General features: G+C 50.1%; 1 protein-coding gene across 1 annotated transcript in view; it reads left to right on the forward strand.

The window, feature by feature from the left end:
• hspg2 (heparan sulfate proteoglycan 2) overlaps positions 1-13,629 on the forward strand; it is a 76,264-nt gene extending 62,635 nt beyond the window's left edge. Inside the window, 29 exon segments of the mRNA XM_027011987.2 lie at positions 72-251; positions 461-721; positions 1,086-1,248; positions 1,383-1,480; positions 1,736-2,002; positions 2,108-2,220; positions 2,387-2,534; positions 2,630-2,664; positions 2,667-2,748; positions 2,907-2,924; positions 3,776-3,860; positions 4,039-4,183; positions 4,294-4,396; positions 5,257-5,366; positions 5,574-5,682; positions 5,815-5,913; positions 6,002-6,223; positions 6,493-6,653; positions 6,656-6,739; positions 7,090-7,261; positions 7,571-7,590; positions 7,593-7,695; positions 8,445-8,501; positions 9,778-9,853; positions 9,967-10,045; positions 11,100-11,170; positions 11,367-11,450; positions 11,707-11,810; positions 11,966-13,629. Of these exon segments, the coding sequence (XP_026867788.2) occupies positions 72-251; positions 461-721; positions 1,086-1,248; positions 1,383-1,480; positions 1,736-2,002; positions 2,108-2,220; positions 2,387-2,534; positions 2,630-2,664; positions 2,667-2,748; positions 2,907-2,924; positions 3,776-3,860; positions 4,039-4,183; positions 4,294-4,396; positions 5,257-5,366; positions 5,574-5,682; positions 5,815-5,913; positions 6,002-6,223; positions 6,493-6,653; positions 6,656-6,739; positions 7,090-7,261; positions 7,571-7,590; positions 7,593-7,695; positions 8,445-8,501; positions 9,778-9,853; positions 9,967-10,045; positions 11,100-11,170; positions 11,367-11,450; positions 11,707-11,810; positions 11,966-12,138 (3,422 nt within the window). The 3' untranslated portion in view covers positions 12,139-13,629.
• Positions 13,630-14,498: the final 869 nt, after the last annotated feature.

The following is a 14,498-nucleotide window of genomic DNA, read 5'->3' on the forward strand; positions in this document are numbered from 1 at the left end:
CGAGCAGAATTAACAGTTCTGCCTGCCATACTGTGTAACGTGGCGTGTGAATGTTTTTCTGTTGTCACTAGGATTCCCAAAGCCAACCATCACCTGGTCTAAGCTGCGTGCCCCTCTCCCCTGGAGGCACAAGATAGTCAATAACAGCCTGGTTCTCCCCAGCGTGGGCCGTCAGGACTCTGGCCAGTACATCTGCAATGCCACCAACCCCCTGGGCACCAGCGAGGCCACCATCATGCTGGATGTGGAAAGTGAGTGCCGTGCGAGTTCCTCAGCTCTGAGCACTGGACGCACCGTGTGGTTCATAGATCGTGCAGGGTTTCGTAGGGGTAACGTAGTTTTCTAGGCACTGACCACAGCCTGCTAGTCCACCACCGTCATGTCCGTTACCGTAGAGCTCGGTCGTCCTGCTGTAATTAGCTTTCTCGGTTTTGGAGTTTGACCGCTGCACGTGTTTCAGCGCCGCCGTACACCACCGTGCTGCCGGACGACGTGGCGGTCCGCGAGGGTGAGGTGATCCGTCTGCAGTGCCTGGCCCACGGCACCCCGCCGCTGCGCTTTGAGTGGAGCAGAGAGGGCGGGCCCCTGCCCCCCGCTGCCGAACAGCAGGGGGCGGACCTGCAGATCAATCTGGCCACGCCCGCCGACGCAGGCACCTACGTGTGCGTGGCCAGCAACGAAGTGGGCAGCAGCAAGGCGACGGCCAAAGTGCGGGTGCGATGTGAGTACCCGGGGCCCACCCACCACGGTGTCGGCCTGGCTGTCCGTTACCACGGAGACCAGCCCGAGGTAGACCGCAACCATCACTGGAACAGGCCACAACCCTGTCCAGGAGGACACTGGATTTCAACAACAACAACAATAATAAATAATAGTAGTAGAAATAACAATAATAGAAATATTTATATAATGTCTTTATCAAACATCACAAACATTAAAAAGTTCCAGTTCTGGTGGCTGTTTGCTTAGCTTTGTTTTGCCCTTCTGCCCCTTCTAAGTGACTGTGGCGTGTTCTCTATAGCTGAGGGTTAAGGGTGGGGTGTGCGTGAGGACCCACAGTGGACGGCTCTGTGTTTTGTGCACAGCGCCCCTGTCGGTGCGCGTGGCCCCCCAGGTGGAGGTGAAGGCCGTGGGCAGCGCGGTGGAGTTCACCTGCTCAGCCAGCGGGGGCGCCGAGGTCACACTGGAGTGGCTGAAGGAGGGAGGAGCCCTCCCGCTCAACCACCACATCAAAGACGGCGTACTGAGGTGGGCCGCGCTGTCCGGCCCGGCACGGCCAGCGTCAGAGCACAGATTTAAGTGACATCCTGTGATCTGGACTGTGTGATGAGTGTGTTGGGTGGGTGCGGTTTTCTAAACTGCCTCTGTGGCGTTTCTTGCAGGATCGAGAACCTCGAGAAGAGCAACGAGGGTGTGTACATCTGCCGAGCAAGCAGCGTGTTCGGCCAGGCCCAAGACAGCGCCAAGCTCGCCATTCAAGGTCAGTCCAACGCACCACACCCAAATGGTACCCCATTTACCAGGGCATACCCCCGGACCAGGGCATAACAGCACCCAGGCACACCAGGCCTGCAGACCAGATCCAAACAGTACCCATGCACCCCCGGCCCATGGACCGGAGCATAACAGTACCCACGCCTCCCTTTTGTTTTCTTTTTTTGTTGCCTGGTCTCCATGTCCTGATTGGTGCGTGTGTGTGTGTGTGTGTGTGTGTGTGTGTGTGTGTGTGTTGCAGCCCTGCCCAAGGTGACGATCAACGTGCGCACGTCCGTGCAGACGGTCATGGTGGGAGGGGCGGTGGAGTTTGAGTGTCACGCTGTGGGCGAGCCCGAACCATCGGTGCACTGGAGCAAGGCGGGCGGCCCACTGCCCGAGCACGTGCACGTCAGGGGTGGCCTGCTGCGGATCGAGCACGTGACGGAGGCTGACGCCGGCCAGTATCGCTGCACGGCAACCAACGACGTGGGCTCCGTGCAGTCCCAAGTGGTCCTCAACGTCCAGTGTACGCACCTCAATACAGCATGCAACTCAAACCCAGTTAATGTTAATGGGGTGACCTGCGGGCAACTGGGGGTCACTCTGTAACACGTGGGGTGTGTTTTTAAAGCTTTGCCCCAGATTGTTGCCCAGCCCGAGGCGAAGGAAGTGACCATTGGCTCTACTGCCATCTTTCCCTGCATCGCGTCAGGGTACCCAGTTCCGACCATCATGTGGTCAAAGGTAACCGACGCCCCGCGCTGCCCAGACCTCCACGCTCACACCAGCTCATCTCTGACACGCTCAGCTCAACTCCTCCTTGGTCTCGCTACGTAACCGAGCTGATTCGTCATCCATTCACACTCGAAGGGGTTGCTTTCTTGCAAACCAAAGAAACCTCTCTTTTCAGCTGGATGGCGAGCTCCCCCTGAAGGTCACGCAGGACGGGCATGTGCTCACTGTGCCAGAAGTCAGCCACGAGGACTCGGGCACGTATGTGTGCACGGCGGCCAACAAGCAGGGCAAGGTGCAGGCGTTCACCAAGCTCGTTGTGCACGGTGAGTCAGCCGCGCGGCAGGGCGGACCACGCCCGAGACCATGTGACCGCCCCGGCGCGGCTGTGTAATCATGCTGCATCTCCGGTGTCATGCAGAGCAAGTGATGCCTTACTTCAGTCAGGAACCTCTGTTCATACCTCCACCATGCCTACAATCAAAAACTCCTACAAAGCGTTCAACATCAAGGTCACCTTCAGGCCGGACAACGTGGACGGTAAGCATCCGTCAGTCGTTAGGACCGATCAGAATCCTCCTTGTTGAAAAACGTCTGTTATCCTAAAAGTGCCACGTATGTCTGACGTTAACGGTGGGGTTTTTTTTTCTTCCTCTTTTGCAAACTCAAACTTTTGACCCTCGCCTTTTGCTATGAAGGTCTCATTTTGTACGCGGTGTGAGTCAGCGCGCTCGAGAGGGAGCACGAGCGTGCGTTCTTAGGCCCCGTTGCCGTGGACCCGTTGCATGCCGCACGGCTTCCTCCCCTTAGGAGCGCCGGCCACTTCTCAATCCCACTAGCACACGCCGCTGGCCAAGAGCTTGCCGACTGCGGTCCGAGTGCGCCGCTACGGAGATTGGAAAGCGGCCTCGGTGCTTGGGCTGCAGCATGGTTTTTCGGAATGGCTCATAAGAGCCGCTGTCTTTCCCGTAACGGCATGTAGTCAGTTTGTGCCCGGTGCATCCGTATGTCCTGCGCTATGGTGCTTTGACATGTAGGCTGCCGCATGTGTTGCGTCGATGCCTGTTTGTAGAAGCGCACCGTGACAGATCGGGTGTGAGGTCATGTACTAAGGTCTGTTTAAGGTTTGCTGTGTTCACCCAAGCTTGTTGAGTACATTACAGCACACTTGCAAGTGTATATTGCAAATGACCTGCGCTTCTAATGTGACATTACTATATTGCTGCAATAGATAAAAAAATTAAAAATGTTAAAAAACATTTAAAAAGAAGCAAATGTAAGCACACTATGAATACATCAGGGTAGCAGGTCTTGTCAGGTTCATGTACACCACTGCAGAAGTGGATGGTACAGGTCGATCCCCTGACCCCATCCCTGGTGCCCGAGGCCTGGCATGTGCCCCTCTGACACTCTGCTCGGCCAGGTGCCCCCTTCCCCTGCCCCTGCATGCTGCTCTTCCGCTCGGCTCCATGGACCCGGCCTGACCCAACCCGACCCTGGCGGGACGGGGCGGGTTCAGACGAGGAGGCGTCAGCACTCCCCTTACCCACTTCTGCGGCTCCCCCAGGGATGATCCTGTATAACGGACAGAAGAAGACGATGGGAGCCGATTTCATTTCCTTTGGGCTGGTGGGCGGCCGCCCTGAGTTCAGGTATTTGAAACAAAGTCACGAGTCCAGTGGTATGATGCACACCTGAAAGCTGTTTCAGAGCGAAACTTATCCGTGAGCTCATTTCATCCCACCGTCTTCCATACGACATCCCATCTTCCAAATTTCATCCCAATGTCTTCTAACTTCCTGCCGCGTCTCCGTTGTCCGTGTGGTGAAGGTTCGATGTGGGCTCTGGCATGGCGACCATCCGCCACCCCAGCGCGATCAAGCTGGGTGAGTTCCACACCGTGCAGCTGTGGCGTAATGGCACTCTGGGCTCCCTGGCGGTGGACGAGGAGGCCCCCATCAATGGCAGCTCGCAGGTGCGCTCTCGTCGGCCCCCTGTGCCATCGCGCCTCCGTCCTGTTTGGGCGCTGTGTGCTGGACTGAGGGTGAGTAACAGCATCTTACATGTGGAACATCTGCTGTCCAGGGCAAATTCCAAGGCCTGGATTTGAACGAGGAGCTGTTTGTGGGCGGCTATCCAAACTATAGCATGATCGCCAAGACTGCAGAGCTCAAAACCGGCTTTGTTGGTAAGAAACTGAACCTAATTTTGTTTCAAAATAAAAGTCTTTTATTTCTCTACTTGTTTCAGTATTGTATGTATAAAACTACTGTGTAATTAAATACTGCTGGTAGGCTCTAGAGTGGGAACCACCCCGGGCAGCACATCAGACACTCACATAAAGGCCCTCACCTCACTCCACTCAGTGCAACTCATTTTAATGTGTAATTTTAGCAATTGTACCTCATCACCTGTATAATACGATTAATACCATATAATACCAACAAATACCGCCCATATCTGTATTTATTTAAATGCTGCAATAGAACATTGTGCAATACTAGCAATATATGTGCAATATCCTTTCTGAGAAATACCTTAAATGTGCAGTAATACTTGTAAATGTGTATGATTTTACTTTTTTACATTTTGCACCTTTCAGTTGCACTTTTATTAATCTATTTATTGTAAATAATGTAGCAATACAGATTTCCCCAGGAGGGATAATCAAAGGCTTTTTATCATAAATGTTGCAAAACCTAAACAGTAAGAAGTGTACCAAACTCAACCGACCTGAATTGTGTGGATGAACTCCTATGACTCCATAAAGGTTGTTAACCCTTCTGTGCACTTCTAATGTTGTCTTGATCCGGTTTCCTTTACCCCTCCTTACCCCTCCTTACCCCCCTCCCTTACCCCCCTCCATTACCCCTTCTTACCCCCTCTTACCCCCCCCTCCATTACCCCCTCCCTTACCCCCCCTCCTTTACCCTCCCTTACCCCCCTCCATTACCCCCTCACTTACCCCCTCCTTTACCCCTCCCTTACCCCCCCTCCCTTACCTGCCTCCTTTACCCCTCCCTTACCCCTCCTTACCCCCCCCTCCAGGTTGCATTAGTCATCTGGTCATCCAGGAGAGGAAATCATTTTTCAAGGACCTTGACAAAAGTTCTACTGGCGTTACTAACTGCCCAACCTGCAAGGATCACCCGTGTCAGGTTAGACCTGCCTCTCCTGTACGAACATTGTCAGTCTGTTTACGCATCTGCCGTGTGAAACATACATGACACCATGGCAACAGCAGCGTCGCAGAGAGAACCATGTGGCCTTCCCAACGTGGCCCAGCTGGGTTTCCGTGCTACCTCGTGGCTTTTGTGCTTACATGGCTGTATATCGTGACTCATGAGGCTGTGTCTATGGTGCAGAACGGTGGGGTGTGTCAGGATTCGGTGGCCAGTCTGTACAAGTGCAACTGCATGCAAGGCTTCACTGGGAGCAACTGTCAGCACCAGTCTGCCCTGCGCTGCCACCCAGGTGGGAAACCCAGTCCAACTGCCACCCGCAATGGTGCATATGTACATATGTACACCCACACACACACACACACACACACACACACACACACACACACACACTTACATGTATGTTTTATGTTCCCATCTGCAGAGGCCTGTGGGCCGGACGCCACATGCATCAACCGCCCCAACGTCATGGGTTATGACTGCCGCTGTCACCTCGGAAAACACGGGACCAAGTGCATGGCCGGTAAGGGCACCTGCCAACAGGCCCCGCCCCCTGCTGGGCCCACCCACTGTTGACCACGCCCCTGCTGACCCCACTCCCTGCTCCACAGGCACGCTGGTCACCACGCCATCGTTCGACGGCAAGGATTCGTACATCGCCTACCCGCCCCTCACCAACATCCACAACGACCTGCGCATCGACATGGAGTTCAAGCCCATGTCCACAGATGGCCTCATGTTCTTCAGCGGGGGGAGGAAGATGAAGGTGGAGGACTTCGTGGCTCTCTCCATGGTGGATGGGCATGTGGAGTTCCGATTCGAGCTCGGAACAGGTTGGACACACACACACACACGCACACTTTAAAATATAAACAACATTTCATTTCAGTACGTACACAGGTTTTAAGAGGTTTAATATCCAGCATTAATAGGCCTCTTACAGTGTAAACCACTGCCAGCGCCAAAGGGGTCAACCTCAGGTCATGGAGTGACTTCTGAGTTCCCCTACTTTAACACACCTGACCCAGTTCATGAAGGGCTTGGTGATTTGCTGAGGAGTTAAACCAGGCGTGTCAAAGTGTGTTTGTGCGTGCGTGTGCAGGCCAGGCCGTGCTGCGTAGCCAGGAACCCGTCTCGTTGGGCCAGTGGCATCACGTGTCCGCGGAGCGTCTGGGTAAGGACGGCTCTCTGAAGGTGGACCACGCGCGCGAGATCCAGAGGTCCTCGCCCGGCAAGGCACAGGGCCTCAACATCTACACGCCACATGTTCCTCGGGCGGAGTTCCCAGCATGGACCTCCTTCCCAAACCCGCCAATGTCAGCTTGCTGTTCGACGGCTGCATCGAAGAGGTCATTGTTGATATGCGCGTGCACACAACCTCAGACAGGAGATGCCAGGGAATTCACACAGCTGTGACTGTATCGCTCACTAAGGAATAAAGTGGATCTGGTTAATCATGCTAAACAGGTAGCAGCAGAACAGCTTAAAAGCTAGCAGACGTGTAGGAAACAGGGCATTTTTTCTCAACAGTAAGACATCCCTTGACTCCGAGATTCCCTCAAATCTCATTAATAGAGACATGCCTTACCCAAGTAAATCCATGCCATTGAAACCTGCTGGAAAATAGTCCAGTAAACCTCGTTGTCTTGTCTGAATTTTCCTTTGACGTATCTGTGGTGCTTCTGGAATGTGCCTGCAGGTGTCCATCAACGGGAAGAAGCTGGACCTGTCGTACAGCTTTGTGGAGAGCCAGTCCATCACCGAGTGTGCCGAGCAGAGTCTGTGTGACCGCAGGTCCTGCCAGCATGGTGGTACTTGCCTGATGACTGCCGAGTACGAGTTCCAGTGCCTCTGTAGGGACGGATACGAGGGTGAGCTCCCGGCGTGCCAACGCCCTTCGTGCCCGGCTAGGGACTGGGATTGGCTGAGGCGTTTCGGGAACTCCAGTACTACAGCTTGATATGAATGTTCCGAGTGTTTTTGTGTCCTGATTATTGGAAAATGCTTTTGCATTCAGTTCCCTAGAGCTGCCTGTATGACAAACCTGTGGGGTGACAGTTTTACACCAATAAGTACCGTAATTATAATTAGTCATACCAGATAAATACAGTTACATGCTGGCTCGCTCTGCGTGTGTTGTGTGTGTGTGTGTGTGTGTGTTGTGTGTGTTGTGTGTGTAGGAGAGCGCTGTGAGTTGGTTGAAAGATGCCTGTCAGGGACTCCTCTCAGTGCCAGAACGGCGGCAACTGTGTGGCGGGCGTCTGCGTGTGTCCCGTGGGCTACATGGGCCTCTTCTGTGAGGAAGGTTAGTCTCGCGTCGTTCCGTCATACCTGGCTCCACCCCTGCTGTCTGCCACTGTGCGCCCCCACCTGTGCTCCCCTCAGTCTTCTCCCTTCCCTGCTCCAACAGGCCGGCTGTGGCTCAGGGCCTGCCCTTGATACTTGGGAGCACAGGCCAAACTTGTGCACTCAGAGCTCTGGGTTCCTGCAGGCAGAATCACTGACTACAGTAAATGATACATGTGTAGACTTATTTTGGTAGCACAATGCTATTTAGCAGATTAGCACATTCTGGGAAATACAGAGACCAATAGACTTTTATTTTGGTAACACAGTGCTATTTAGCAGATTAGCACATTCTGGGAAATACAGAGACCAATAGACTTTTATTTTGGTAACACAGTGCTATTTAGCAGATTAGCACATTCTGGGAAAGACAGAGACCAAAAGCAGATAAACACAGCTATCTCTCCTCCCAGGTTAGCCGGTAGAAAGTGAACGTAAGTCATAGAGGTGATCGGCTCTGTTGGGTATATTAATGCCACACGAGAAGCTGAATGTAGTTTTCCTCACATGCCGGTGGAGGGTTCGCCTGTGACCCCCTGACCAAAGGGGTTTCCCCACGTAAGAAACAGCTTTCTGACACGGTTAGCCAGCGTGAGCCGGACTGGTCCGGAAAGCTGTAGGCGGCTCCCCGCGCGCACCGTGGTCCGTAGCGCTGGCGGTCTGTGCGTCTCACGCGTGCGCTCTCGTGCCTATATCCCGCACACACAGGGAAGGAGGCCGTCGTCACAGAGACGCCGTGGAGGTCTGCGCGCGACGCGGTTAACGGTACAGTATGCGACTCCTCGGCCTGACCTTGAACACTAACCAGGACAAACTTTTTTTTTTTTCCATGGGATCACACCCTCTAACCCCACCCGCAAAACCTTCCAAAAAACAAAACAAAAACAATCAAAAACAAACACGGACATACAAGCAAACAAACACACAAACATCCAAAAATTAGCATGTATTTTAGGTGTCGTCGTATATCACGCTACTCACTTGTCAACTTCCTTTACATTAGTGCAGACAGAGATGCCTTAACCTCTTTCTTATAGTTCAGCAGTACGAGTGCTGCATGTACAGTGGAGACGTGTAATAAAGCTCGTGTGAATGCTGAGAGAATTGTCTGTTTGTTTGTTTATGTTCCAAGGGTCCTGTAAACAGACCCCTGAAAAAAAAAAAGGTCATTAAAAAAAAAACAAAAAAAAAACATTGACGCTTGTACTTCACCGAGCCCTCCCAAGAAACGTCAACCGGAAGGTTGAGCAAGGGGAATTCTATGCCTCAGCGTTTTCTCTTTTCAAATGTGGCATTGAGGCAGCCGTTCTCCTTTAGGAGTGGCACTCCGACGGCGAGCCACAGCATTCCCCTTTGGCTTCTCCAGAGGCGTCTCGTTCCGTCTGCACCTCGACCTTTCACCCCTGCCACACCCTCCCCCGCCGCCGGCCCCCGACCCCGCCCGTCCGTGTGCACCCGCGTCTCCGTGGCCAGCGGCCTCGCCCGCGCCGGAGGACGAAGGGAGAAAGTGTCGCCGCACGTGATCTGTTACTAACAACTGCACGTCTGTCCCTGTCACACGTGTTGACAGGGCGTGTGAGGGCGGGGCCAGACGTGTGGCATAGTGAGGGGCTTGAGGATTTTTTTTGGGGGGGGGGGGTGTTTGTGTTTAGTTTGGAGTATGGAGAGAATGTCTTCCATCGCTTTGCCTTGGCTCCAGCGTGACTGTGACTTGTGTTTATTATTCTCACTTATTATTATTATTATTATTTATATAATTATTATATAATTATTATTCATTCTGAATTTTGTCCAAGATTGTGTCGTCAGTTCTCTTGAGTTCCATTTGAATTTTTTCCTTTTTATTTTATTTTATTTCATTTACCTTTTCCTTTTTTAAAAAACAATCAAACATTTAAACATGAAAATTTGTCATTTCCTTCTCTTCTTCTCGCTTTATTCTTGGGTTATTCTGGGGATGACCACCGGGTGGCGCTATAACAGAAGGTAAGCCTGATCGGCTCCACTGTTGTGTAAACTGAAACTTGTCCTTTTGTCACAGATTTCCCAGTACGGTATGCTGCGTACTTCCATGATGACAGCTACCTAGCACTTCCTAAACCAATGTTCACACGCAGGTGAGACACCCCGACTCAAGTAACCTTTTTTTGCCGTTCTGCTCAACACAGTTTAGTGTATTGCACCTCGATCTTATGGACACTCTCCTCTGAATTACTGTGGTTGGTTTCAGCTCACCTGATTCCCCGGAGACTATCCAGCTGGAGATAAACACGGCGTCTCCAAACGGTCTTATTCTGTGGCAGGGAGTGGTAGGTTCTGGAACGGACTCTTTATCTCCCACCGATGTTCGTGCATATCACATGTCACATGTGTGTCCCTCGATCCACTCTTCACACACACACACACACACACACACACACACACACACACACACACACACACACGTGTGTCCCTCCATCTGACCATCGTGGATGGTGAACTAAGACTACGTGTTTCTGCTGCAGAGAGCTGGCATGGTCAGGTTGTGTTGGAATACAAGCTACGTTCGAGAAGCCATGCGAACATTAACTTTTCACTACCACAAGGCAAGGAAATGTAGGGTAAAGGTCAAAATGTATTAAGATATTAAGATATACATTTTTTTTAACGTGTCCCATTTATCACCAAAGGGCCAATTATGTGACACATAACTAGAAACAACGACACTCCCACCCTGCATTTTAATGAATCCCTAATGAATAATTCATGCATGCTGAAACTGCTCGTGAGGCCCGTGGGGTCAGAGTTGAAGTTACACCTCCACTGAACTGTGCATCAGTTTGGCATGCATTTTCATTCTCAACTAGACCATTTTGCAGGTGCACCACCCATGACTGAATGCTTGTGTCCAAAGGTAGCTGTAACAGTTAGTGATACAAGATGCCATGCTACATATAAACTCATCCGCGTGGCCCCACAGCTTGTAGCGTGATTTTAATACATCATTTAACTAACATATTAACGGTACCATTCTTACCGTAGCACCAATGTTCCTCTTTAACAGTACCGTCGGTGGACATACTGTTGATTAGACATTCCGGTATTAAACAACGTACACACAGAGACCAAAATAATGTGTCTGATACTGTATATCCTGTAAGTGCAGTACAGTCTGAAATGTCTTAGGAAGTTGGACATATAAAAGAACTTCAGGTTCATAGTGAGCCTTGATGTTATATTCTAGAATAGATGATCTGCCTTTAAAGGTCTTTAAGGGGCGTCACGGGCCCACACGGGACAGCCCCGTGCGGCGAGTTCCTGTCACGGGCAGTCCCAAACACGTCAGACACTCAGCTGCGTTCTCCATCGCTACTCGCTTTGCAGGAACCCGGAGAACAAGGAAGGGGGAAAGACTTCATAAGTCTGGGCTTACAGAATGGACACCTGGTTTTCAGGTGAGGCGTTTGAATTGTCTGCTTGTGTGCATTTTAGAGAATTTGGAGAACTTATCGCAAAAGATTTTTAAATGTCTTTTTTTTTTTTTTTAGATTTAATCACCCACAAAGTCTTTTAGAATTCTCCTTTTCACTTTTTTTCTATAATGTTGCTGTTGTCTCACGCATGGACGTTGGCGCCGTCCTCTGCCCGTAGTTACCAGCTAGGCAGTGGAGAGGCAGAGATCCTGTCCAGAGAACGCATCGATGACCAACGCTGGCACAAGATCGTCGCAGTCAGGTACTGCGCCATCTGACGCTTCTCGGCAGGTTCCATTAGTTTGGGATAATTATCACATTTTTTCCCCTCTTTTTGTGACAGTAGTAGTATTTTATTTTTTACCTTTTGTGTCGTAAGAAGGGATCTGGGACTTATTTGAATTTGGAGTCTACTGGTTTTCTGCAGTTTCATGAAGACGACGGGCATTACAGGCTATAAACCCACACATTGTTAATGATGAATGGACATTTAGGCTCATTGTTTCTGTCGTAAACAGGACAGGAAAGCAGGGTTACATCCAGGTGGATGGCAGGACACTCCGACTTGGCCAGTCACAAGGCAAGAGCATCATGGTTAACACCAAAGGCAACATGTACATAGGTAAGTACTGCTTTATCCAAACACAGACTTCTTCAGCTCTCTGTTCCTATGCTGAGCAGTAGTTCAGCTGTTTGGTTTATCGTCTAGGCCAGTGTGCTGTGACTTTTCAGTGGGAAAATGCATTCTGAGTACTATCTGTGTGGGGGTCGGGGCAGGGGGCGCTCCGGACATATCCATGCTGACTGGAGGCAAGTTCACCTCAGGCCTCACGGGCTGCCTGAAGAACCTGTCTCTGCTGAACGCCCGGCCGGGCGAGAAGCCCGCGGCGCCCGTCGACCTGCAGGTCCACGCAGAGGAGGGCGTCAACGTGCAGCGCTGCCTGTTGTAGACTGCCCCCGACAACACCCACCAGAGACTGAAGAAAACTTCACACACACACACACACACATACACACACACACACATACGCAAATGAAAGAGACACAATTCTCAGACATCTACAGGACAATAAATGGTTTTTACTTGCATTATAGGCTATAAACACACACACACACACACTCTTTCACACTGACATGTTTTCTTGGTGCCTTACTGCTGCCAAAAAAAAAAAACCCCACAAAATGCAAAATGGATTCTGTGTTGTATTAAAACCAAAAAATCAAAAAGAAAAGACAAGAGAAAACAAGTCTAAATGTTATTAACAAGTGTTCAACCTCTCAGTGTTGTATTCTCAGTGAAGGACAATTAACAAGGGATAATCAGTTCCGTTTACATAGTAGTTGTTTTTTTAGTCATAAAATTATAAGAAAAGCGATAAGGAAAAAAACCCTTCAACTATGGGTCAGATCCTATGGAGTCAGATGTTTTTACAGCACTGAATTTTTATTTATATACATATGGATATATAAATCTATATTATATATTTGTGTGGGTGGTGGAGGCGGGTCGTGCTAATTAATCATAACCTGCTTGTCTTTATTTCTTCGAGTGGCCTCTGGCTCCAAATAATATATGTCTGAAGCTTTGGGCTGAGTGGTGTTGATACTTGAAGAGTCCCCATGTTCTCCACGAGGTCAGGGCGGGCGAGCGTGCTCAGAGGCTGAGGCTGCCGGAACAGGAGGGGTGCTGTACTCTGGGAAGACTGTAGCTTCAAGGTGGTGTCATGACACATCTCAGGTGAAACCGGAGGCAGGAAAGCAATGAAAGCATCATGGACTGAGGCAAGGAAACTTTAGGAGATGTTGGGGGTTTTTTTTATATGCAGTTTATACTAAAAATAGAGAATCATCAAACTTCCTCTGTGTCAGGTGTATTAATAAATGGTGCTTAATTCAAATAGATTCAGTCATAATGAAAAGACGCTCGCTCTCTCATTCACATTTTCACCTCTCCTGTCTTCTTGCTTGGCTGTGTCTCACGTGGATTGTAAGTCTCAGCAATAAACATTTCTTTGCTTCTTGCCAGGCCACAGTTAAAGTATGGAAGCTTTTTTTTTTTAGATGTCTGGATAGTAAGGGCGTTTCACTGTTGAGGAAGGGCAGGAATGTTTAAGTGTAAATGAATATTGCCACTTCCAGAATCTAAGTTTATTGAGTGGCTCACAAATGTTTTGATATTAGATTATCATGGTCAGTGAATATGTTTTGTTTGGATTTTTTTCACTTTTTGTCAGTAACTATTTAGAACAGTTTGCTTATGTTCTGTTCAGTCTAAAAGATTTGTATTTTATATTTTCCAGCAGTCACACCAAAGGCTTGTGTGTCTATTTGTTGTTTGTGCCAAAAGTTGCCTGTTTGCATGTCCGCTGTCTTTTTTATTCAGAAGAGACTTGCGAGTCTTAAACTCTTGACCCACCTCAGAATAAAAAAAAAAAAAAGTCTGCCTCTGTCCGTATGCCTATGTGTCCGTATCAACCTGGTCTGTCCTTTCTGTCTGTGTATGCGCTTGTGCTCAAGTGCTGGATCCTCAGTGTGTGTGTGTGTGTGTGTGTGTGTGTGTGTGTGTGTGTGTGTGTGTGTGTGTGTGTGTGTGTGTGTGTGTGTGTGTGTGTGTGTGTGTGTGCGTGCGTGCGTGCGTATGCGTCACGTGTATGCATTCGTGTCCTCAGGCGCGTCGTCGATCTGCCTTCAGTGTTCATAGCTCGCTCAGACGAGACCGTGGCGGCGAGTCGGTTTGGTTAATGGGGCGCGGCCCGAGGGGAGGTACAAGGGAAGGTGGAGTCCACGGGTCGCATTACAGTACAGTAGCGCATAGAAGAGCCCCTCTCCTGTTACTGTTACCAGCTCAGCCCGTGGAGAGCATGCTCGCCCATGTGCCCAGAGTTTGTGGGTTTTTCTTTCTTTTTTTTGGGGGGGGGGGGGGGGGGGGGGTATCCAAAATCCTTGTGTGTACTTTCTTAAACGCAATCAGCATGACCACTTCACTTGATGATGTCACATTCATGTTTATGGTCTTACTGTGTTTTCACTACGTCTGGGCTTGTTAGGGTCACCTTTGCTTTTACTCTGCTTGTAAGTGCACTGCACCTTCCTTCGTATATTTTTTTATATATATATTGTTCCCCCGAGATCACAAATGAATTAGTTCTCCTACATTAGGGCTTGTTGGCCCCCTCCTCTACAGTGCGCTCGTTAGGAAAGGTGTGTTAGATCAGCGTTTGTGGGATTGGAAATCTGACCACTTGAATGCAGCTGTAAGATGTTCGTGTTAACCTCTCCCAATAGAGGATTTACTCCCCATGTTTGAAAT

Source organism: Electrophorus electricus, chromosome 22 (assembly GCF_013358815.1).
Source record: "Electrophorus electricus isolate fEleEle1 chromosome 22, fEleEle1.pri, whole genome shotgun sequence".
Classification (NCBI taxonomy): Eukaryota; Metazoa; Chordata; class Actinopteri; order Gymnotiformes; family Gymnotidae; genus Electrophorus; species Electrophorus electricus.